This window comes from Pongo pygmaeus, chromosome 9, assembly GCF_028885625.2.
Source record: "Pongo pygmaeus isolate AG05252 chromosome 9, NHGRI_mPonPyg2-v2.0_pri, whole genome shotgun sequence".
Lineage (NCBI taxonomy): Eukaryota > Metazoa > Chordata > Mammalia > Primates > Hominidae > Pongo > Pongo pygmaeus.
Window position 1 is genome coordinate 119,028,619 of NC_072382.2, and position 22,954 is coordinate 119,051,572.

The following is a 22,954-nucleotide window of genomic DNA, read 5'->3' on the forward strand; positions in this document are numbered from 1 at the left end:
CCACCACGTTTGGCTAATTTTGTATTTTTTGTAGAGACGGGGTTTCTCCATGTTGGTCAGGCTGATCTCGAACTCCCGACCTCAGATGATCCGCCCGCCTTGGCGTCCCAAAGTGCTGGGATTACAGGTGTGAGCCACCTCACTCGGCCAAGATTTTCTACATAAACAGTCATGGTATCTCTGAGTACACACAGTTTTATCTTCCTTTCAAACCCTTAAGCCTTTTATTTCTTATAAATATTATTGCACTGGCTAGGACCTCCAGTACAATATTGAATAGAAGTGGTAGAGTGGATGTCTTTGCCTTGTTCCTGCTCTTAGAAGATAAGTCTTTAATATTTTACCATTAAGTTTGATGCTGACTATAGGTTTTTTGTGTATGCCTTTTGTCAAATAGAAGAAGTTACATTCTATTTCTAATTCTCTGAGACTTATTAAAATGAATGGGTACTTCATTTTGTCACATGCTTTTTCTGCATATTTATAAATTATTGGCTGGACTCGGTGGCTCATGCCTGTAATCCCAGCACTTTGGGAGGCCGAGGCGGGTGGATTACCTGAGGTCAGGAGTTGGAGACCAACGTGGCCAACATGGTGAAATCCCGTCTCTACCAAAAATACAAAAATTAGCCAGGCATGGTAGCAGGCGCCTGTAAACCCAGCTACTCAGGAGGCTGAGCCTGGAGAATCACTTGAACCTGGAAGGCGAAGGTTGCAGTGAGCCGAGATCACGCCCCTGCACTCCAGCTTGGGCGACAGAGTGAGACTCCATCTCAAAAAAATTATCAAATGATTTTTTTCCTTTATTATGTCAATACAGTGTATTACTTTGATTTATTTTATTTAATTAATTTTTGTGTGTGTGTGACAGAGTCTCCCTCTGTCGCCCAGGATGGAGTGCCGTGGCACAGTCTCGGCTCACTGCAACCTCCGCCTCCTGGGTTCAAGCAATTTTCCTGCCTCAGACTCCCGAATAGCTGGGATTACTGGTGCCTGCCACCATGCCCAGCTAATTTTTGTATTTTTAGTAGAGACGAGGTTTCTCCGTGTTGGCCAGGCTGATCTCGAACTCCTGACCTCAAGCCGTCTGCCTGGCTCAGCCTCCCAAAGTGCTGAGATTACAGGTGTGAGCCACTGCACCTGGCCCATTGATTTATTTTTTCAAATGTTAAACCAACCTTCCATTTGTGAGATAAACCCTACATGGACAAGACATATTGTTTTTATATGTTGCCAAATTGAATTTGCTAATATTTTGTTAAGGACTTTGTGTCTGTTTTTTTTTTTCAGTTTGTTTGTTGTTTTTTTTTTGAGATGGTGTCTGGCTCTGTCCCCCAGGCTGGAGTGCAGTGGCTCAATCTCGGCTCATTGCAAGCTCCGCCTCCCTGCAAGCTCTGCCTCCCGGGTTCACACCATTCTCCTGCCTCAGCCTCCTGAGTAGCTGGGACTACAGGCGCCCGCCACCATGCCCGGCTAATTTTTTTGTATTTGTAGTAGAGACGGGGTTTCACCATGTTCGCCAGGATGGTGTCGAACTCCTGACTTTGTGATCCACCTACCTTGGCCTCCCAAAGTGCTGGGATTACAGGCTTGAGCCACCGCACCCGGCCTGTTCGGTTTTTGAGTTGGGGTCTTGCTCTGTTGCCCAGGCTGGGATGCAGTGATAAGGTCATAGCTCACTGGAGCCTCAAACTCATGGGCTCAAGTGATCCTCTCACCTCAGCCTCCCAAGTAACTGGGACTACAGGCACGTGCCACCATGCCTGGCTAATTTTTAAAAATTTTTTGTAGATACAGAGTCTCACTATATTGTCTAGGTTGATCTTGAACTCCTGGCCGCAAGTGATCCTCCTGCCTTGGCCTCCCTAAGTGCTGAGATTACAAGTATGAGCTACCATACCTGGCCCTTTGTCTGTGTTTATTGAGGAACGTTGTGTGTGTGTGTATGTGTGTGTGTTTAATTTTTAAAATTTAGTTATATCAGTTACTTAGGCCAGAGGGATGTTAAAATCTCTATGATTATAGCTCTTTTCTTTTTTGTTTTTGAGACAGGGCGTTGCTCTGCCACCCAGATTGAAGTGCAGTGGCACAATCATGGCTCACTGCAGCCTCAACCCGGGTTCACACAATTCTCCCACCTCAGCCTCATAAAAAGCTGTGACTACAGCTGTGCACTACCACACCTGGCTAATTTTTGTATTTTTCATAGAGACGGAGTTTCACCATGTGGCCCAGGCTGGTCTTGAACTCCTGGGCTCAAGCACTCTGCTTGCCTCAGCCTTCCAAAGTGTTGAGATTACAGGCGTGAGCGACTACGCCCAGCCACTTTTTCTTTTCGTTTTTATCAGTCAATTTTTGTTTCTTATATTTTGAAGCTGTATTGTTAGATACACATACATTTATGATTGTTATTGTAGGAGAGGGAAAAATGGTTTCCCTAAGTTCTTTGGCTGGGTCATTAATTTAGTTTACATGAGACAGATTAACAGGAGAAAAAAAACATTTTTTTTTTTTTTTTTTTTTTTGAGATAGAGTCTTGCTCTATCTCCAGGCTGGAGCGTAGTGGTGCAGTCTCGGCTCACTGCAACCTCCACCTACTGGGTTCAAGCGATTCTCCTGCCTCAGCCCTGCAAGTGGCTGGGATTACAGGCTCGCGCCACCATGCCTGGCTAAGTTTTGTATTTTTAGTAGAGATGGGGTTTCACCATGTTGGCCAGGCTGGTATTGAACTCCCGACCTCATGATCCACCCACCTCGGCCTCCCAAAATCCTGGGATTACAGGCATGAGCCACCGCACCCAGCAGAAAAAAATTTTTAATTATGTGTGCATGCATGCATACATAGGAGTCCCACAAAAATATCAGATTAAAGGGCCAGATGATTGACACTTATGTAGCAGCTTGAGTTATAGAAAGGAAGAGAGGCTTGGGACTTCTTGGGGGTGGCAGAAACAAATTATGGGCAAGTGAGGGGAAGAAACATATGGTGAATACAAATTGCCTTGTTATGTAGGTAAAAATCTCTGTGATTGTCCTGGCCTATGCTTTTTCTACTCCCCTCTGCTTTTTTGGTCCCCCTGTGCTCAGTTCTAACAAGGTAGTCTGGCAGGACACACAGCAGTCTCCTTCAGTTTAGGGGGACTGTCTTTAGAATAGAGCTGTCTCAAGGCACAAGAGTACAATTTTTAAAAAAATGTTTTTCAGGTGATAAGTGGTATTGGAGTAGCTCTCTTCTTGGTAGACTTACTTGTACTGATGAAAATTGTTTTAGAGATGGCAGATTTTCTTTACAGAAGGGAAATTTTTCAGAGCTGTTCCTATATCTGCAGTTTCTCAAAATACTCATCTTGAAATAATTAGTATGTCAAAGGGGTATATTTTGGAATGACATATTCTGGTCTCCTAAAGTTGTATTTTGGATACACCTACTATGTGCCCACAAAAATTAAAAATTAAAAAAATTGTTTTAAGTTGTATTTTGGGGTGGAGTGCCCTGAGCCCCAACATTGATAAGTTGGCTATTTTGTCATTATGAAATGTCCCTCTTTATCTTAGTCATACTCTTTATATTACAGTTTACTTTATGTGGTATTACTATAGACACTGCAATTGTCTCATACTTTTTACATGGTGTATGTTTTTCAATCCTTTCCTCTTCAGCCTATCTATGTTTCTGTATGCTTTGTAGACAGCCTATAATTGGGTCCTCTTAGGTGGTTCATGACTGTAATCCCAGTACTTTGGGAAGCCAAGGTGGGCGGATCACCTGAGGTCAAGAGTTCAAGACCAGCCTGGCCAACATGGTGAAACCTTGTCTCTACTAAAAATAAAAAAAAAATTAGCTGGGCATGGTGGCGTGTGTCTGTACTCCCAGCTACTTGGGGAGGCTGAGGCAGGAGAATTGCTTAAACCCAGGAGGCAGAGGTTGCAGTGAGCCTAGAGCACGCCACTGCACTCCAGCTTGGGCAACAGAGTGAGACTATCTCAAAAAAAAAAAAAAATTGGGTCCTCTTAATCTAGTCTGATAGGCTGCCTTTTAATTAGAGCCTTTAGTCCATTTACATTTAATGTAATTCTTGATTTGATTGGATTTAAGTCTATACTTTTACTATGTAAATGGAAAATTAATTGGATGTTCTTTAGAATTCCATTTTAGTTTGGTCATCTTCCTTCCCCATCTGCTTCTGTAATTCACTGGCAATGGACATCATAAAAAAAGACTACATGCCAGCGGATTCAGGAAGATTTATAATTTTCTTGGATAAAGTACCTGGAAATTTTTTAGAGTCATAATTGTAGAAACTTAGAATTATCTCTTAGTTTTTTTTTTTTTTTTTTGAGTCAGAGTTTCATTCTTGTTGCCCAGGCTGGAGTGCAATGGCGTGATCTCGGCTCACTGCAACCTCTGCCTCCAGGGTTCAAGCGATTCTCCTGTCTCAGTCTCCTGAGTAGCTGGGATTACAGGCCCCCACTACTATGCCCAGCTTATTTTTGGTATTTTTTAGTAGAAATGGGGTTTCACCATGTTGGCCAGGCTGGTCTCAAACTCCTGACCTCAGGTGATCCGCTCGCCTTGGCTTCCCAAAGTGTTGGGATTACAGGCGTGAGCCACCGTGCCTGGCCATCTCTTAGTTTTTTTAAAAAATCAACTTCTTTGAGATATAATTTGTATACAAAAACATACTTATTTTAAGTGTACATTTTGATGAGTTTTGACATATTAATTATGCATGTAAACACTAACACAATCAAGGTATAGTACGTACCTATTGCTCTACAATGCTCCCTGTATTCATTTTCAGTCACTGCTCTCTCATTCTGCCGTTCCTAAGTAAACACTGAGCTGTGTCTGCCACTATTAGATTACACTTGTCTTTTCTGAAGATTTGTATCTGGCTTCTTTTACTCAGTATATTTTTGAGATTCATCCATGAGGTGGTAGATATCAATAGTTTATTCCTTTTTAATGCCGAGCAGTAGTCCACTGTATGAATATTTCACAATTCATTTACCCAGTTAAAGGTGTTATAATTACGGCTCTTGTTTGTAATGAGAAGTCGGGGACAATTCACATTCTCTTTCCCTCTGTGTATTGTGTCATTTTTTTTCTGTAGTTTATTTCAAGATTTTCCACTTATCTTTAGTTTTCAGCAGTTTGACTTTGATTTGCCCACATGCTGTTTTCTTTGTACTTTTCCTGTTTGGAGTTTTCTGAGTTTCTTGATCTGTAAAGTTACATCCTTCACCAAACTTATGAAATTTTCTTCTTTTTTTTTTTTTTTTTTAATTTGAGACAGGGTCTCACTCTGTCACCCAGGCTGGAGTGCAGTGGCGCAATCTTGGCTCACTACAACCTCTGCCTTCCAGGCTTAAGAGATCTTCCCGCCTCAGCCTCCCAAGTAGCTAGGACCACAGGTGTGCACCACCATGTCCGGCTAATTTTTGTATTTTTTTCAGAGACAGGGGTTTGCCATGTTGCCCGGGCTGGTCTCGAATTCCTGGGCTCAAGTGATTTGCCTTTGTTGGCCTCCCAAAGTCCTGGGATTACAGGTGTGAGTCACCACACCTGGCCAAGTTTATGAAATTTTCTGACATAATTTTCAAATATTTTTTCTGCCCTATTCCCCTTTTTCCTCCTGGGACTCCACTGTCACGTGAGTTAGACCTCTTGATATTGTCCGACAGCTCACTGAGGCTCTCTTCATTTCTTTGCAATTTTTTTGTTCTTTTTTCTTTTTCTTTTTTTTTTTTTTTTGAGACAGAGTCTCGCTTCTTCACCCAGGCTGGAGTGCAATGGCACGATCTCGGCTTACGGCAACCTCTGCCTCCTGGGTTCAAGCAATTCTCCTGCCTCACCAAAAAAAAAAAAAAAAAAAGGTCGGGGGCCAGACATGGTGGCTCATGCCTGTAAACCCAGCACTCGCTGTGGTGCCCAGGCTGATCTCAAACTCTTGGGCTCAGACAGTCCTCTCATATCAGCCTCCAGAGTACTGAATTATAGGCGTTCTTTATATGTTCTCTATAAGTGATTTTATCAGATATGTATTTCACCAGTATTTTTTTCTGGTTTGTGGCTTGCCCTTGCATTTTTGTAACAGTGTCTTTTGAAGCACAAAAGGCAAAATTGTGATGAAGTCTCGCTTGCCAGTTTTTGTTGTGGTTCAAGTATTTTGTGGCCCAAGAACTCTTTGCCCAACCCAAGATCACCTTCTTCTTGGAGGTTAATAGTTTTCACTTTTACATTTAGATCTATGATCTATTTTGAGTTAATTTTTCAATCTGGTATGAAGTAAGGGTCAGGGTTCATTTTCTTGGTCAGGTGCAATGGCTCACTCCTGTAATTTCAGCACTTTTGGAGGCCGAGGTGGGTGAATTGCTTGAGCTGAGGAGTTTGAGACCAGTTTGGGCAACATAATGAAACCCCCGTCTCTACAAAAAATACAAAAAAAAGAAAAAAAGAAAATTAGCTGAGAGTGGTGGTGCATGCCTGTGGTCCCAGCTACTTGGGAGGCTGAGGTGGGAGGATTGCTTGTGCCCAGGAGGTGGAGGTTGCAGTGAGCTTAAATTGCACCACTGCATTCCAGCCTGGGCGACAGAGCGAGATCACGTCTGAAAAAAAAAAAAAAGGCTTATTTTTTTGGTTATAAATATAAATACGTGTTCCAGCACCATTTGTTGAAAAGATTATCCTTTCCCTGTTGAGGTACCTTGGCACTTCTGTAGGACATAAAATGACCACTATTGGGGAAATACAATTTAAGAAATGAAAATCTTCTTGCATCCCAGAAAACCTCTCACTAAGGCAGTAGAGAAAGACAACAGTTTTATTATTGAATAAACATTAAACCAGATGTGATGCACATCACAAATCCACTGAGATATTGCAAAGACTGATAGAATCTTACTTCCTTATGTAGGTAGCCAAGCCAAGGTAACCCTTTACAATACACACTTTTAAGATAAACAATTGTTAGTCCTCAAGTAAGAGGACTTGACAGCACCATTTGTCACACATAGTTTGTCCTAACTTTATTATGGTAATTGGGGAGACCACCTGTATTGGCTTTATCTGGAGGAGAAACAAACTGTTCTTAGTCATATTGTTCTGACAGGAGGTAGTTCCGTAAATTGGAGCAAGGTGCTCTTCAGAGTTAGGCTCTTACCTTCCTACTGGGAACTGGGAGATAGGGAAGCTGTCTCCTTTGATGTTTGCATTTCAAAAAGATGGCTCCCAGGTCCTTGAAACATTCCTGACTTGTGTGACTATTTTTAGCCTTTAGAAAGATTTTCATATATTTGAAAAGGAGAGTGAAAGAAAATTTGAAAGACAAGATTGGGGGACTGGTCAGGGGGAGTCTTTTTTATTATTTTCAACAGGGATAATTAAATCTCTTATTTTTAATTGTATTTTCCCTTATACCGCATAAGTGTGGCTCTGTTTCTTTACTGTCTATTCCATTACATCGATCTGTTTGTCTTTCCTTGTAACTGCATAGTAAATGTTGAAATCAGTGCATCTTCCAGCTTTGGTGTTTTTTCCAAAATTGTTTTGAATATTCTAGAGACTTTATTTTCATATACATTTTGGAATCAAATTATCAGCTTTTACAAACAGCTTGCTTGGAATTTGATTGGGTTTGTATAGAATCTGTAGATCAATTTGGGAACAATTGACATCTTAACAATATTGAGTCTTCTGATTCATGAACATGGAAGAGCGCTCTTTTTCTTCTTTAGTTTCTCTTGGCAATGATTCGTAAGTTTGAGAGGCTATAGGGTTAAAGAGGGAAAGTGTTCTCTTTGCCTCTAAAAGTTCACTAAAAATTAACTGACAAAAGGTAGATTAATAGGATAAAAAAGCATATAAAATTTATTTCATGTGCATAGTAAGCACAGGGGAATTGCAAGAGAATGATAACCCAATGAAGTCCAGATGCTTATATACCTACCCTTCTTTAACAGGGAAGGGGAGATGAAGGTTATAAGAGTAAATTATTTTCAGGGGAAAAGAATGAGCCCAAATGCTGGGTGCAGTTGCTCATGCCTGTAATCCTAGCAGCTGGGAGTCTGAGGGAGTAGGATTGCTTGAGGCCAGAAGTTTGAGACCAGCCTAGGCAATGTAGCTAGAATTCATCTCTAAAAATAAAAAATGAAAAAGAAAAAAAAGAATGAACCTAAACAACAATGGCCTGGGACAAGATTCTTTTGAACTTTGAGGGAGGTGGCAGGAAGATGAGGGGCAGAACTTCACTGTGAACAAAAGTTATTTTTCTTTTTTTTGAGACAAGGTCTCACTCTGTCAGCCAGCCTGGAGTGCAGTGGCATGATCATGACCCACCACAGACTCGACCTCCCCAGGCTCAGGTGATCCTCCCATCTTAGCTTCCTGAGTAGCTGGGACGATAGGTGTGTGCCACCACACCCTGCTAATTTTTGTGTTTTGGGTAGAGATGGGATTTTGCCATGTTGCCCGGGCTGGTCTCGAACACCTGAGCTCAAGCAATCCACCAGTCTTGGCCTCCCAAAGTACTGGGATTACAGGCGTGAGCCACTGGAGCCACTATGCTTGGCCTAACAAAGGTTGTCTTATGCCTGTTGTCTCCCAGGTAATCTGTCTGAACTGTCCTCAGAAGCGTACAGATGTCCCTAACTTACAATGGTTTGACTTACGATTTTTCCACTTTATGATACTAGAAAAACAATACACATTTTGTGTACTCCTTGACTTACTATGGGGCTATGTCCAGAAAATGTCATCATAAGTTGAAAGTATCATGAGTCAAAAATCAACTTATGCAATCAATTTACAATGGGTTTATTCGGATGTAACCCCATCATAAGTCAGGGACCATCTATAAAGGAAAATTCTTACCTGGACATGTTGATGACTTCCAGTCTCTTCTCTTCTCTTCTCTGGTAGTGAATCTTTGGTTGTTGTTTGGTGAGATTCCTAGGTTGGGGATCTTAAGACAGTTGCATTTCTTTTGCAGAGATAAGAATTTTCTTAGATAAGGAAATTCCAAAGATAATCCCTCTTGGTGCTTCTGGAAAGAGGACCAGAGAGATGGGCTTGGGGGAAGATTGGGGAAAGAGGACCAGAGAGATGGGCTTGGGGGAAGGTTGGAGACAGACCTTGGTTCTGAGGCTTATTTCTGAGGCTTTTCAATTTTCTTTTCTTTTTTCTTTTTTTTTTTTTTGAGTCAGGGTCTTATTCAGTTGCTCTGTTGTCCAGGCTGTAGTGTAGTAGCACGATCACGGCTGACTGCACCCTTGACCTCCCGGGCTCCGATGATCCTTCCACCTTTGCCTCCCAAGTAGCTGGGCCTACAAGCATGTGCCACCACACCACTCTAATTTATTTACTTATTTTAATTTTTTTGAGATGGAGTCTCTCTCTGTCGCCCAGGCTGGAGTACAGTGGCACGATGTGGGCTCACTGCAACCTCCACCTCCTGGGTTCAAGCAGTTCTGTCTGCCTTAGCCCCCCCCACCCCCCTCCCCTCCGGTAGCTGGAACTACAGGTGCCTACTACCATGCCCGGCTAATTTTTGTGTTTTTAGTAGAGACAGGGTTTTGCCATGTTGGGGTCAGGCTGGTCTTGAACTCCTGACCTCAAGTGATCTACCCGCCTTGGCCTCCCAAAGTGCTGGGATTACAGCATGAGCCACCTCACCCAGCCTAATTTATTTTTATTTTTTGTAGAGACAGGGTCTCACTGTGTTGCGCAGGCTGGTCTCAGCTCAAATGCCTGGACTCAAGCAGTCCTCCTGCCTCTGCCTCACAAAGTGTTGGGATTACAGGTGTGAGCCACCACATCTTGCCTCAGTTTTCTTTTTTATTTTTTTTGAGACAGAATGTGGCTCTGTCCCCCAGGCTAGAGTGCAGTGGCGTGATCTTGGCTCACTGTAGCAGCCCCTGCCTTTTGGGCTCAAGTGATTCTCCTGTCTCAGCCACCCAAGTAGATGGGATTACAGGTATGTGCCACCACGCTTGGCTAATTTTTGTATTTTTAGTAGAGACAGGTTTTCGCCATGTTGCCCAGGCTGGTCTCAAACTCCTGTGTTCAAGTGATCTGCCTGCCTCAGCCTCCCAAAGTGCTGGGATTACAGGTGTGAGTCACTTCGCCCAGCCAGTTTTCTTTAATTCAAAGCACAAAGCATACCAAAGCATCGTATTTTGGGGTATCGTTTTCTGTACCCTAACAAGGCCAAGAAGACAGCTCCCACTCTTTGTATTATGCCCTCAAAATTCTAGCCACCTTGGCCTCTGTGAACCCGTGTTTTTGTCTCTTATTTAGCAACAATGCCAGCTCTGTTTGCATTTGCCGTCCTTGTGCTGCAGACTGGAAACTGCCTCCAGGCAGTGAGCTGGAGCAATTGTAGGGCTGCTTTCACATGTATTCCTTTCTCAATGATCATAGTCCCGCGCTGCCTATTGTCCAGTGTTTGAAAACGTTGTTTCATATGTTTTGTCCAGTTGTTTAGTTTTTTAGGGCCACAGGGTAAATCTGTCCCTGGTACTCCATTTCAGGCAGAAGCAGAGTCCTAAATTATCTTCTGGACAGGTTAAATTTGAAGTATTTGCAGGATATCCATGCTAGTATGTGTAGTAAACATTAGCGGAAAAGGAGCTAGAAATGAAGCTAATGGCCTGGATAGTGTAGGAGTTGATCAGTTCTCATTAATTCCTTGTGAAGGATTGGAATGGTGATTAGAAAGGAGGTCATGGTCACAAAATGACAGAACAAAGTTTGAGGTGTTTTTTTGTTGTTGTTGTATTTTGTTTTGAGACAGGGTCTCGCTGCATCATGGAGGCTGTAGTGTGATGATAGCTCACTGTAGCCTCCACCTCCTGGGCTTAAGCAGTCCTCCCACCTCAGCCTCCCAAGTAGCTAGGACTGCAGGAGCACATCACTGTGTGCCCAGTTAATCTTTTTATTTTTTTTGTAGAGGCGAGGGTCTTGCCATGTTGCCCAGGCTAGTCTTGAACTCCTGGGCTCAAGTGATCCTCCTGCCTTGGCCTTCCAAAGTGCTGGTAGCCAGGCATGGTGGTATATGCCTGTAGCTACTTGGGAGGCTGAGGCAGGAAGATCACTAGAGCCTGGGAGTTCGAGGCTCCAGTGAGCTTATGATTGCGCCACTGTACTCCAGCCTGGGTGACACAGTGAAACCCTGTCTCTAAAAACAACCACCAACCACCACCATGAGCCACCTTGCCTGGACCAAAGTTTGAGGTTTTCAGTGTAGACTATCCATGTGTTAATATGGTTTAAGGAGTGGCTTTGCTGCCAGAAAACCAAACACCGCATGTTCTTACTCATAAGTGGGAGTTGAACAGTGAGAACACATGGCCACAGAGAGGGGAACAATACACACCGGGGTCAGTTGGGGAGGTAGGGAGGAAGAGGAGGGAGAGCATTAGGACAAATAGCTAATGTATGCGGGGCTTAAAACCTAGATGACAGGTTGATAGGTGGAGCAAACCACCATGGCACATGTATACCTATGTAACAAACCTACATATTCTGCACTAGTATTCCGGAACTTAAAGTAAAATTTAAAAAATTTTTTTTTAAAAAAAGAAAGAAATGGCTTTCCTGGTAGGCAATTGGCAAGGAGTGAAGTTTAGGAGGAGGAAGAACTCCAAGGTCTTAGTCTCAAATGGATCATGAATATAGATATTGAGTTCACAAAGGTTGTTGTAAAGGGTAGAAAATAAGGAATATGACTAGATGCTAAAAATTATCCATGTGGGTAGAGATGAGATGGGAATATAGTAGATTAGAGGTGCTGAAACATTTTAGTCTAAGGACCCCTTTAAACTCTTAATAATTAACAAGGACCCCAAAGAGGTTTTGTTTATATGGATTTTATCTCAGTATTTACTGAACCAGAAATTAAAACTGAGAAAAAATTTAATATTTATGCATTAATTTATTTTAAAATAATAAACCTATGTGTTAACATAAATAGCATATTTTCTATGAAAAATATTTTTGAGATAAAGATCAGTTTAGTTAGAATAATAATATTGTTTACATTTTGTGAATCTCATGGAAGAAGCTTACTTTTCTTATCTGCTATATTTAATTGATTGCAATATATTGTTTTGGTTGAAATATATAAAGAAAATCTGATGGTATGCAGATAAGTAGTTGGAGAGCAAAGAGTATTTTAATAGCTTTTAAAGATAGTTGTGGATATTCATCTTTGATACTATGCCAAAACTTGACGTGTTGGTGTCTTAAAGTTAAGTTGTATTGTGGGATCTGAAACCACATCAATAAACATTTTGCTTTTATTTTTAAATTTGTTTTATTATTAGTATTTTTTTAGTTTTATTCCTGGCAAGCTGTGAAGTTTTTTATACTAGTACATTAAAATCTATTTGTTTACCTTGAATTTTGAATGGATATTTTACCTATGTTGTATAGGGGAAGAGAAACCTTTTCTCTACCTACTTATGTTCAGAGATTAGGGCCTGAAAATTAAACTGACAAAATGTTATACAACCAACAAGTTTGTATGACTTGTTTATATCTGCAGTAGTAGATGAGTTACAGCGAAACAGCAGGGTTTGCAGCAGAGAAAGAGTTTAATGATTGCAGAGTATTGAGTGAGGACATGGGAGGAGACCCTCAAATCCATTTCCCCTGAGGAGTTATGGGCTGGTATTTTAAGTTTTAAGGGGATTGTGGAAGGTAAGGGGCTGGAAAATTGAGGTCGTTGATTGGTTGGGATACGGGGGATGAAATCATCAAGATATGGAAACTGCATTCTTTGGTGAGTCAGCTCCTCTGGGGTCCTTCAGACAGGCTGATGTCAATAATTTCACTGCTATGCAGGACCTGAAAGAATATCTTAAAGGGAAAACTTAATGTTTTATAATGTTCGTGTTGTCTATAGAACACTTAAGGGGAACTTTAATCTCGTAGCAGGGTCTATGTGATTCTGAGGCAGCAGGCACAAAACACTGGTGAAGAAGCTAGTCAGAGAGCAAGCTGACCTCATGATAAACACTGCATGTGCTGCAAGCCTCGTTTATTTTCATTTCTCCCCCCTCTTCTTCCCTGATGAATTTCATACAGTTTATAGAGACAGTTTCAAAATAACAGATTAACAGGAGGGAAAAACAGAGTTTATTTACATGTGCAGTGTGCATACACATGGAAGAACTCAGTGGTGGGTAACTCAAAGGAGTAGTTAGTTAGAATTTGGGGCCAATATACTATCTTACTAGATGAAGGGGAGAGAGGAGAAAGCCCCTAGTACTGGGAAAACAAATGACTTCTTTTTTTTTTTTTTTTTTGGAGATGGAGACTTGCTCTTGTTGTCCAGGCTGGAGTGCAATGGCACGATCTTGGCTCACTGTAACCTCCTCCTGGGTTCACGAAGTTCTCCTGCCTCAGCCTCCTGAGTAGCTGGGATTACGGGTGCCCACTACCGCACTTGGCTAATTTTTTTTTTTTTGTATTTTTAGTAGAGACAAGGTTTCACCCTGTTGGGCCAGGCTAGTCTCGAACTCCTGACCTTAGGTTATCTGCCCACCTTGGCCTCCCAAAGTTCTGGGATTACAAGCGTGAGCGACCGTGCCCAGCCATGACTCTTTTTTTTTTTTTTTTTGAGACAGAGTTTTACTCTTGTTGCCCAGGCCAGAGTGCAATGGCACAATCTCAGCTCACTGCAACCTCCGCTTACTGGGTTCAAGCAGTTCTTCTGCCTTAGCCTCCCAAGTAGAACACAGATGTGTGCCATGATGTCTGGCTAATTTTTGTAATTTTTTTTTTTTTGTAGAGACGGGGTTTTGCCATGTTGGCCAGGCTGGTCTTGAACTCCTGACCTCAAGTGATCCACCCACCTCAGCCTCCAGAAACAACTGAGATTACAGGTGTGAGCCACTGCACCTAGCCTAGTGGCACATTTTTCAAAATAGGCCATATGATATGCTACAAAACAAGTCTTAATATTTTTAAAAATAGAAATAATATTAAGTGTTTTCTTAGACCCTAGCAGTATAAAACTAGAAATCAATTCGAAGAGGAACTCTCAAACCTATAGAAATTAGAAATTAAACAACCTGTCCTGAATGATCTTTGAGTTAACAATGAAATCAAGATAGAAATTAAAATTTTTTTTAAATGATTGATAACAGTGACAGAAGTTACCAAAATCTCAGATACAGCAAAAGCAATACTAAGAGGGAATTTTATAGTGCCAAATGCCTTCATCAAAAAGACAGATCACAAATTGACAGTCTAATAATATCACACCTCAAGGAACTAAAAAAATAGGAAGAAACCAAACCCAAAGAAAAGAAATAACAAAGAACAGAACTAAACAAAATTGAAACCAAAAAATACAAAGGATCAGTAAAATTAAAAGTTGTTTCTCTGAAACGATAAACAAAAATGATAGACCATTAGGTAGATTAGCTGTGACAGGATTCAAATAAACTTAGTCAAAAATGAAAATGGAGATACCATAACTGATACCACGGAAATAGAAAAGATCATCTGAGACTACTGTGAACACGTATATGTATACAAACCAGAAAACCTAGATGAACTGGATAAATTCCTGGAAACACACAACCCCCCAAGCTTGAACCAGGAAGAAATAGAAATCTTGAACAGACCGATAGCAAGTAGTTTGATTGAATCAGTAATTTAAAAAATCTCCCAACCAAGACATCCCAGGTCCAGATGGATTCACAGCCAAATTCTACCAGACATTCAAAGAACTGATACCAATCCTAATGGAACTATTCCAAAAGATCAAGAAGGAGGGAATCCTCTCTAACTCATTCTACAAAGCCAGTCTCACCCTGATACCAAAGCCAGGAAAGGACACAACAAAAAAAACTGCAGACCAGTATCCCTGATGAACATAAATGCAAAAGTCCTCAACAAAGTACTAGCAAAACTGAACTGAACAGCATGTCAAAAAGATAATTCAGCACAATCAAGTGGGCTTCATCCCAGTGAGGCAAGGATGGCTCAGCATACACAAGTCAATAAATGTGATTCACCACATAAACCGAATTAAAAACCATATGATCATTTCAATAGATGTAGAAAAAGCATTTGATAAAATCCTGTATCCCTTTGTGGTAAAAAACCCCCAACAAATTAGGCACAGAAGGAACATACCTCAAAATAATAAAAGCCATATATGACAAACTCACAGCCACCATCATACTGAAGAGAGAAAAGCTGAAAGCATTCCCCCTCAGAACTGGAACAAGGCGGGGCACAGTGGCTCATGCTTGTAGTCTCAGAGCTTTGGGAGGCCAGTTCAGGAAGATCACTTGAGTCCAGGAGTTCCAGACCAGCTTGGGCAATATAGTGGAACTCTTTCTCTAAAAAAATTAAAAAATTTGCTGGGCATGATGATACATGCTTATAGTCCTAGTTACTCAGGAATTTGAGGTGGGAGTTCAGGAGTTCAAGGTTACAGTGAGTTATGATCATGCCAGTGTACTCTAGCCTGGACAATACAGTGAAACCCTCTCTCTAAAAAAAAGAAAATAAGAAAATAATTTCTTAACCATTTTTGCTATTGTTGCATGTAGTTCCTTTTGTAAGATCCCAGTGAGGTAAATGTGGCAAAAAACTCAAAGGAAAATATTTTTTGTTTGTGAATATGTGGAATGTTTCCATTGACATAAGAGGATTTTTCTAATATAAGTTTATATTTGTAGTTGACAATGTATTTAATGAAAGTTAGAGATGTTCAGTGGGCATCTATAATCTTCAAGGATAACATCAGTCACAGAAGGCAACTGTCATGTTTTCCTACAATTATCCGATTGTCAGAGTGAATAGTAGGCTAGATGGATTGACTCTGTAATGTATTTCACATATTTTTATGGTAAGAGCATTCTGACTCTTCATATATTTTGGAACTGAGGGAATATGTGTTGTAGCAAGAAAACACAGCTGCCTATAAAATCTTTGTCTAAAGAATTATTAGGCTGGGCGTAGTGGCTCACACTTTTAATTCCAGCACTTTGGGAGGCTGAGGCTGGTGGATCACCTGAGGTCAGGAGTTCAAGACCAGCCTGACCAACATGGAAAAACCCTGTTTCTACTAAAAATACAAAAATTAGCCAGATGTGGTGGTATGCACCTGTAGTCCCAGGTACTTGGGAGGCTGAGGCAGGAGAATTGCCTGAACCTGGGAGGTGGAGGTTGCAGTGAGCCGAGATCCCGCCGGTGTAAGCTTGGGTGACAGTCTTAAAAAAAAAAAAAAATTGTTAGATAATGTGTTTTCTGCTAGGAAGTTAATTTGGGGAAGCAATACCTGGAGATTAAGGCAGAAAATGCCCACCTACTTCTCATTTCTAATAGATGAATATACCTTGTCAGTAGAGGGCTGATAATGTCAGAGATTGAATAAGTGTGTAACACACACACACACCCCCTCTCTACCTATACATGAAATAGAGAACCAGGGATATGTGGAGAATTGGGGTCAAAAGCAAGAATATGTGAGAGGAAAGGGCCTCATAAACTTCTGTTAAGCAAATTGCTCTCTTTCATATATGTAAGGTTACTACAAAAACAGAAGGGAAATAAAAGTTTCTCTCACTGAAGAAAAGTGGGGGCCAGGCGCGGTGGCTCACGCCTATAATCCCAGCACTTTGGGAGGCCGAGGTGGGTGGATCACCTGAGGTTAGGAGTTTGAGACCAGCCTGGCCAACATGGCAAAACCCCATCTCTACTAAAAATACAAAAAAAATTAGCTGGGCGTGGTGGTGGGCGCCTCTAATCCAGCTACTCCGGAGGCTGAGGCAGGAGAATCATTTGAACCTGAGAAGTGGAGGCTGCAGTGAGCCAAGATTGTGTCACTGCACTCCAGACTGGGCAACAGATAGAGACTCCCTGTCAAAAAAAAAAAAAAAAAGAAAAGAAAAGAAAAGTGGGAACATTTCTCTTAAGATGTTACTCTTGGCCGGGCGCGGAGCGGAGGCTTACACCTGTAATCCCAGCACTTTGGGAGGCCGAGGTGGGTGGATCACGAGGTCAGGAGATCGAGACCATCCTGGCTAACATGGTGAAACCCTGTCTCTACTAAAAATACAAAAAATTAGGCGGGCGTGGTGGTACGTGCCTGTAGTACCACCTACTCGGGAGGCTGAGGCAGGAGAATCGCTTGAACCCAGGAGGCGGAGGATGCCATGAGCCAAGATCACGCCATTGCACTCTAGCCTGGGTGACAGAGTGAGACTCTGTCTCAAAAAACAACAAAACATGTAACTCCTCCCAAGCTTTTCTTCTTTTATTTTTACTTTTCTAAAATGTCGGGGAGATAATTTAAGTATTTTCATCCTATTCTGTCCACTGATCTTGGTAATCCAGGCTTCCAGCTATAAAACTTACCACAATCAAATGTAATATAAGGAAATTCCTTTGCCAGCTGTGTTGCTTAACGGCCTCTATAGTTCTGAGTAGGGTGATCACCCATCCCAGTTTTAGCACTGAAAGTCATCCATCCTGGGAAAACCCTCAGTACTGGGCAAACCAGGACAGTTGGTCACTCTCATGCTGAGTGGGGGAAAAGCATGTAAGGAGGGAGGAAACCAAGGAAAATGAGAAGTCCTGAGGTATGAAGAGAACATTTTTTTCCTTTTGAAGCATATTTACTATAGCTAGGAAAATTTGAAAATTAATAAGCTTGTATCAGTGTGCTTAGTAGCGAATTAGTGATTTGCTGCATTAAGGATGAATATTAAGTAGGCCTCTGGCCAGGCACAGTAGCCTGTAATCCCAGCACTGTAGGAGGCCGAGGTAGCAGGATCACTTGATCCCGGGAGTTTGAGAACAGCCTGTAGAACAAAGTGAGACCCCTGTCTCTACAAAAAATGATAAGTAAGCATCAGCCAGGCGTGGTGGCTTGTGTCTGTAGTCCCAGCAACTTGGGAGGCTAAGGCAAGAAGATTGCTTGAGCCCAGGGGGTTGAGGCTGCAGTGAACCAAGGTCATAGCACTGTACTCTGGTCTGGGCAACAGAGTAAGACCCTGTCTATAAAAAACAAACAAACAAAAAAGTGGACCCCTGTGTTTGGTCCTGCATTCATTCTTCAGGACCCATACTAAAAGACATGTTGGGAAATAAGAATGCAGAATGTCATAATGGTTTTGAATCCTCTTGAACATAGAAGAATGTTCTGCCTTCAATGGAGGGCTTTTGTTCTAAGATGCAGTCTTTTTCCTGCTGTAGGTAACCTTATTTTAGCAAGTGGAGATACAAACCTTTTTTTTTTTTTTTTTTTTGAGACAGAGTCTCGCTTTGTAGCCTAGGCTGTAGTGCAGTGGTGCGTTCTTGGCTCACTGCAACCTCTGCCTCCCAGGTTCAAGCAATTCTCTTGCCTCACCCTTCTGAGTAGCTGGGACTACAGGCGTGTGCCATCATGCCCAGCTAATTTTTGTATTTTTAGTAGAGATGGGGTTTCACTATGCTGGCCAGACTGGTCTCAAACTCCTGATTTCAAGTGATCTGCCCATCTTGGACTTCCAAAGTGCTGGGATTACAGGCGTCAGCCACCACGCCCGGTCACAACATTTTTACTTTCAAATATAGGGCCTTTATGCAACTGCAGACCACTGTAAACATTATTTGTCTGTATCTATATTTGATACTTATACTCCAGCTCTCTTTTGATTAGCAAAAAAAAAAAAGAAGAAAGAAAAATAAGTATAGTTAATACTTAGAGTAAGACTTCTTGTAACATACTTGGCTGACCAATTTTGGGTTGTACTTTTGCCCTGGTGTCTCTCAACAAGCTTATCTTTCTTCCTTAGTCTTGTTCTTGGTTTCTTATCTTACAGAGAGGTGTGGGAAATGGAACTGGATAGACTCAAGAATCAGGATGGCGAAATAAATAGGAACATTATGGAAGAGACTGAACGGGCCTGGAAGGCAGAGGTGAGAAGAGGAGCTGGTATCTTGAAAGTCTTAATTTCAGGCTTCCAGATGGTATCTACTTTTGGCATAGTAATAGGAGAGCCAGTAAGCATTTGTTTTCACTACCTAGGAGTACCTTTGTGTATGTAAAATTAATAAAGTATTTGTATGTGTGTGGCTTCCTTAGATCTTATCACTAGAGAGCCGGAAAGAGTTACTGGTACTGAAACTAGAAGAAGCAGAAAAAGAGGCAGAATTGCACCTTACTTACCTCAAGTAAGTACCTTTCCATTCTAGAGCTTTAATTGTCTTGCAGTTTGTTTGTTTGTTTGTTTAGGTTTTTTCATTCCTAGGCCAGCTAGTCTGGCACTTATTCTATCTGCACAGGAATTGTAAGGCTGTCTCTGTCTGCAATAGCAATTGCTCAGTGATTTTTCCTCTCACATTCTAAAGTTCTATACTGTAACTCTTCCCTGCTACAGTTTTATAGTTTTGCATTTTTTAATGTTTTGTTTCCATTTGGATAAACACTATCTGTTAAAGCCAGACGTAATAGCATGCTCCTGTAATCCCAGCACTTTGGGAGGTCGAGGCAGGAGGATCACTTGTGCCCAGGAGGCCGAGGCTGCAGTGAGCTTTGATTGCATCACTGCACTCCAGCCTAGGTGACAGTGAGACCCTGTCTCTAAAAAATAAAAAATAACCAGCATCTGTTAACCTATAAAGCGTAACAATGGTCTTTGGAGATTCATTTCCTATGTAGTCATTTATTTTCTTTCTGCCATGGAACTTGGAGGACCGCTGTGGCATTTTCAGGCAGACAAGAACCCTCTCTCTGTTGTTGGTTGTCTTTCTCAATTACTTAAAAGATACTGGAGTTAAAGTGAGGCAAAGGAATTCGAATCTTGGGCTTCTCCTGCACCTGCTCCCACCTCTTCTCAACGGCAGTTAGCCAGCTACTATTTTGCTTTTGCTATCTCAGAGAATTAGGAATTGGGCTTTTTTTTTTTTTTTTTTTTTTTAATGACAGGGTCTCCCTCTGTTGTGCAGTGGTGCCATCTTGGCTCACTGCAACCTCCGTCTCCTGAGCACAAGCCATCCTCCTACCTCAGCCTGCCAAGTAGCTGGGACTATAAGCGCGAGCCACCACACCTGGCTAATTTTGTATTTTTTTAAGAGACAGGGTTTAGCCACATTGCCCAGGCTGGTCTAGAACTCCTGAGCTCAAGTGATCTGCCTGCCTTGGCCTCTTTTGTGCTGGGATTACGGGCATGAGTCACTGTGCCCAGCAGGGCTTTCTTTAAATCTGTAAATTCCTGTTGGTTTCTTGAAAGGTCAACTCCCCCAACACTGGAGACAGTTCGTTCCAAACAGGAGTGGGAGACGAGACTGAATGGAGTTCGGATAATGAAAAAGAATGTTCGTGTAAGTGTATCTATGAGTCATCATTCAGTCAGTGTTAGTCTGTGCTTAACACTTCCAGCAATTGGGAGGTAGCCTTTTGTATTGCCATTTGGGGCCTATCCTACTATTCCTTTTGTTTTCCTGATAATGGATGGTGCTGTCTTTCTAGAGAGCCTCAGTCAGTTCAGCAGTAAAAATAATCCTTTTTTTTTTTTTAGGACCAATTTAATAGTCATATCCAGTTAGTGAGGAACGGAGCCAAGCTGAGCAGCCTTCCTCAAATCCCTACTCCCACTTTACCTCCACCTCCATCAGAGGTAAGAGAGTGGCTTTGGGGGGGAAGTTCACCTTTCTGTGTTGATAGCAGCAGCAGAGTCTTCTACGTGTTCTTTTTATGAAGATATTGGGACCATCCCTATTCAGTGCAAGAGTTGTTCATTGATTTCTTCTCCAGTTTCCTAAACTTTCTTTTTCTTCCTTTCTCTCTCGTCCTCTACCTCTTCTCCTCTGCAGACAGACTTCATGCTTCAGGTGTTTCAACCCAGTCCCTCTCTGGCTCCTCGGATGCCCTTCTCCATTGGGCAGGTCACAATGCCCATGGTTATGCCCAGTGCAGATCCCCGCTCCTTGTCTTTCCCAATCCTGAACCCTGCCCTTTCCCAGCCCAGCCAGCCTTCCTCACCCCTTCCTGGCTCCCATGGCAGAAATAGCCCTGGCTTGGGTTCCCTTGTCAGCCCCCATGGTCCACACATGCCCCCTGCCGCCTCCATCCCGCCTCCCCCAGGCTTGGGCGGTGTTAAGGCTTCTACTGAAACTCCCCGGCCCCAACCAGTAGACAAACTGGAGAAGATCCTGGAGAAGCTGCTGACCCGGTTCCCACAGTGCAATAAGTAAGTATCTTCAAGGACTGATTCAGATGTCTTTATCAGAGAAATGCTTATGGGTTAAAATAGAGGAGGTTACATGGGTGTTCCCCGTGGGTATAGCGTAGGCTTTCTCTCCCTCAACATTTTTCTTTCTCAGGGCCCAGATGACCAACATTCTTCAGCAGATCAAGACAGCACGTACCACCATGGCAGGCCTGACCATGGAGGAACTTATCCAGTTGGTTGCTGCACGACTGGCAGAACATGAGCGGGTGGCAGCAAGTACTCAGGTGAGAAAAGCCACTTGGGAGAGAACTTAGGCCTTTTGAGGGCTGGGGAAGGAGGTAGATTTCAGAAAAATGTGGGGTGGGAAGAAGCATTCCAGTCAGAGGTAGCTAGTCTGCTTTTTTCCTTTGCTGGACTGGGAAATAAGTGATTTTTGTGATATGCTCTGTTACTGAGACTCTCTTCCCTTATTCTGACAATGTTTCTACCTACAGCCACTTGGTCGCATCCGGGCCTTGTTCCCTGCTCCACTGGCCCAAATCAGTACCCCAATGTTCTTGCCTTCTGCCCAAGTTTCATATCCTGGAAGGTCTTCTCATGTAAGACTCTTTTTCTTTGAACACTGTGATATGGAGAAGCTGGAGGTGAGGAAGGAGTGGGTTTACAGGTGGAGTGCAGGAAGAAACCATCAGTTGGGTTATTTGCAGCCCTACTGGGAAAATGCAAATATTTTGGGCAAGAATCTATATTTGGGTTTTTATTTCTTTTGATATAAATCTTTTTGCTGCATGGAATTATGGGCATAAAAGGCAAGGAGACCCAGAGGTTCCTTACCTTTTGACCAGGCTGCCTCTGTTCTACAGGCTCCAGCCACCTGTAAGCTATGTCTAATGTGCCAGAAACTCGTCCAGCCCAGTGAGCTGCATCCAATGGCGTGTACCCATGTATTGCACAAGGAGGTAGGTGTTACAGACCTTCCTCATTTTCTACACTTTTTCTTCTGACAGCTAAAATAATTTTTTTTCTCATTTTCTACTCTTTTTTTTTCCTGACAGCTAAAATAAGTTTTCTTTTACTGTGTTGGTGCTCATCATTAATATCTTCTTCTTTTTTTTTTTTTTTTTTTTGACAGAGTCTTGCTCTGTTGCCCAGGCTGGAGTGCAGTGGTGTGATCTCAGCTCACTGCAACCTCCACCTCTCAGGTTCAAGTGATTCTTCTGCCTCAGCCTCCTGAGTAGCTGGGACTACAGGCGCCCGCCAACATGCCTGGCTAATTTTTGTATTTTTAGTAGAGACGGGGTTTCACCATATTGGCCAGGCTGGTCTTGAACTCCTGACCTTGTGATCTGCCCATCTCAGCCTCCCAAAGTGTTGGGAGTACAGGCGTGAGCCACCATGCCCAGCTTTTTTTTTGTTTGTTTTTTGAGATAGGGTTTCTTTCTGTTGCCCAGACTAGAATGCAGTGGCACGATTATAGCTCACTATAGCCTCAATCTCCTAGGCTTAAGGTGCTTCAGTCTCTTGAGTAGCTGAGACTACAGGCACATGCCATCATGCCCAACTAATTCTTTTTTTCTTTTTTAGTAGAGACAAGGTCTTGTTATGTTGCCCAGGCTGGTCTCAAACTCCTGGGCTCAGGTGATCCTCCTGCCTCAGCCTCCCAAAGTGCTGGGATTACATGCGTGAGCCACTGCACCTGGTCTCTAATATCTAATCATAAGGTTTTCAGTAAATTGTGGCTTAAACATTAGCAGAATTCAGAATACTGCAGTTA

At 42.3% G+C, this 22,954-nt stretch overlaps 1 protein-coding gene and 1 non-coding gene across 5 annotated transcripts in view; both read left to right on the forward strand.

Moving 5' to 3' along the window:
- The window catches only part of RNF214 (ring finger protein 214), a 53,728-nt gene that overhangs the window by 29,322 nt on the left and 1,452 nt on the right, over positions 1–22,954 (forward strand). For 2 of the 4 annotated variants that reach the window (XM_054439937.2, XM_054439936.2), the window contains exons 7-14: positions 18,829–18,925; positions 19,092–19,180; positions 20,239–20,329; positions 20,527–20,625; positions 20,822–21,198; positions 21,332–21,464; positions 21,675–21,779; positions 22,044–22,139. In XM_054439937.2, the coding sequence (XP_054295912.2) occupies positions 18,829–18,925; positions 19,092–19,180; positions 20,239–20,329; positions 20,527–20,625; positions 20,822–21,198; positions 21,332–21,464; positions 21,675–21,779; positions 22,044–22,139 (1,087 nt within the window). The remainder of the gene's footprint in view (positions 1–18,828; positions 18,926–19,091; positions 19,181–20,238; positions 20,330–20,526; positions 20,626–20,821; positions 21,199–21,331; positions 21,465–21,674; positions 21,780–22,043; positions 22,140–22,954) is intronic. The other 2 variants (XM_063671489.1, XM_063671490.1) reach the window with 1 other exon arrangement.
- LOC129009160 (small Cajal body-specific RNA 11) lies at positions 3,030–3,183 on the forward strand. Its single transcript, XR_008492695.1, has one exon. It is a non-coding gene; the product is annotated as a small Cajal body-specific RNA 11 (non-coding RNA).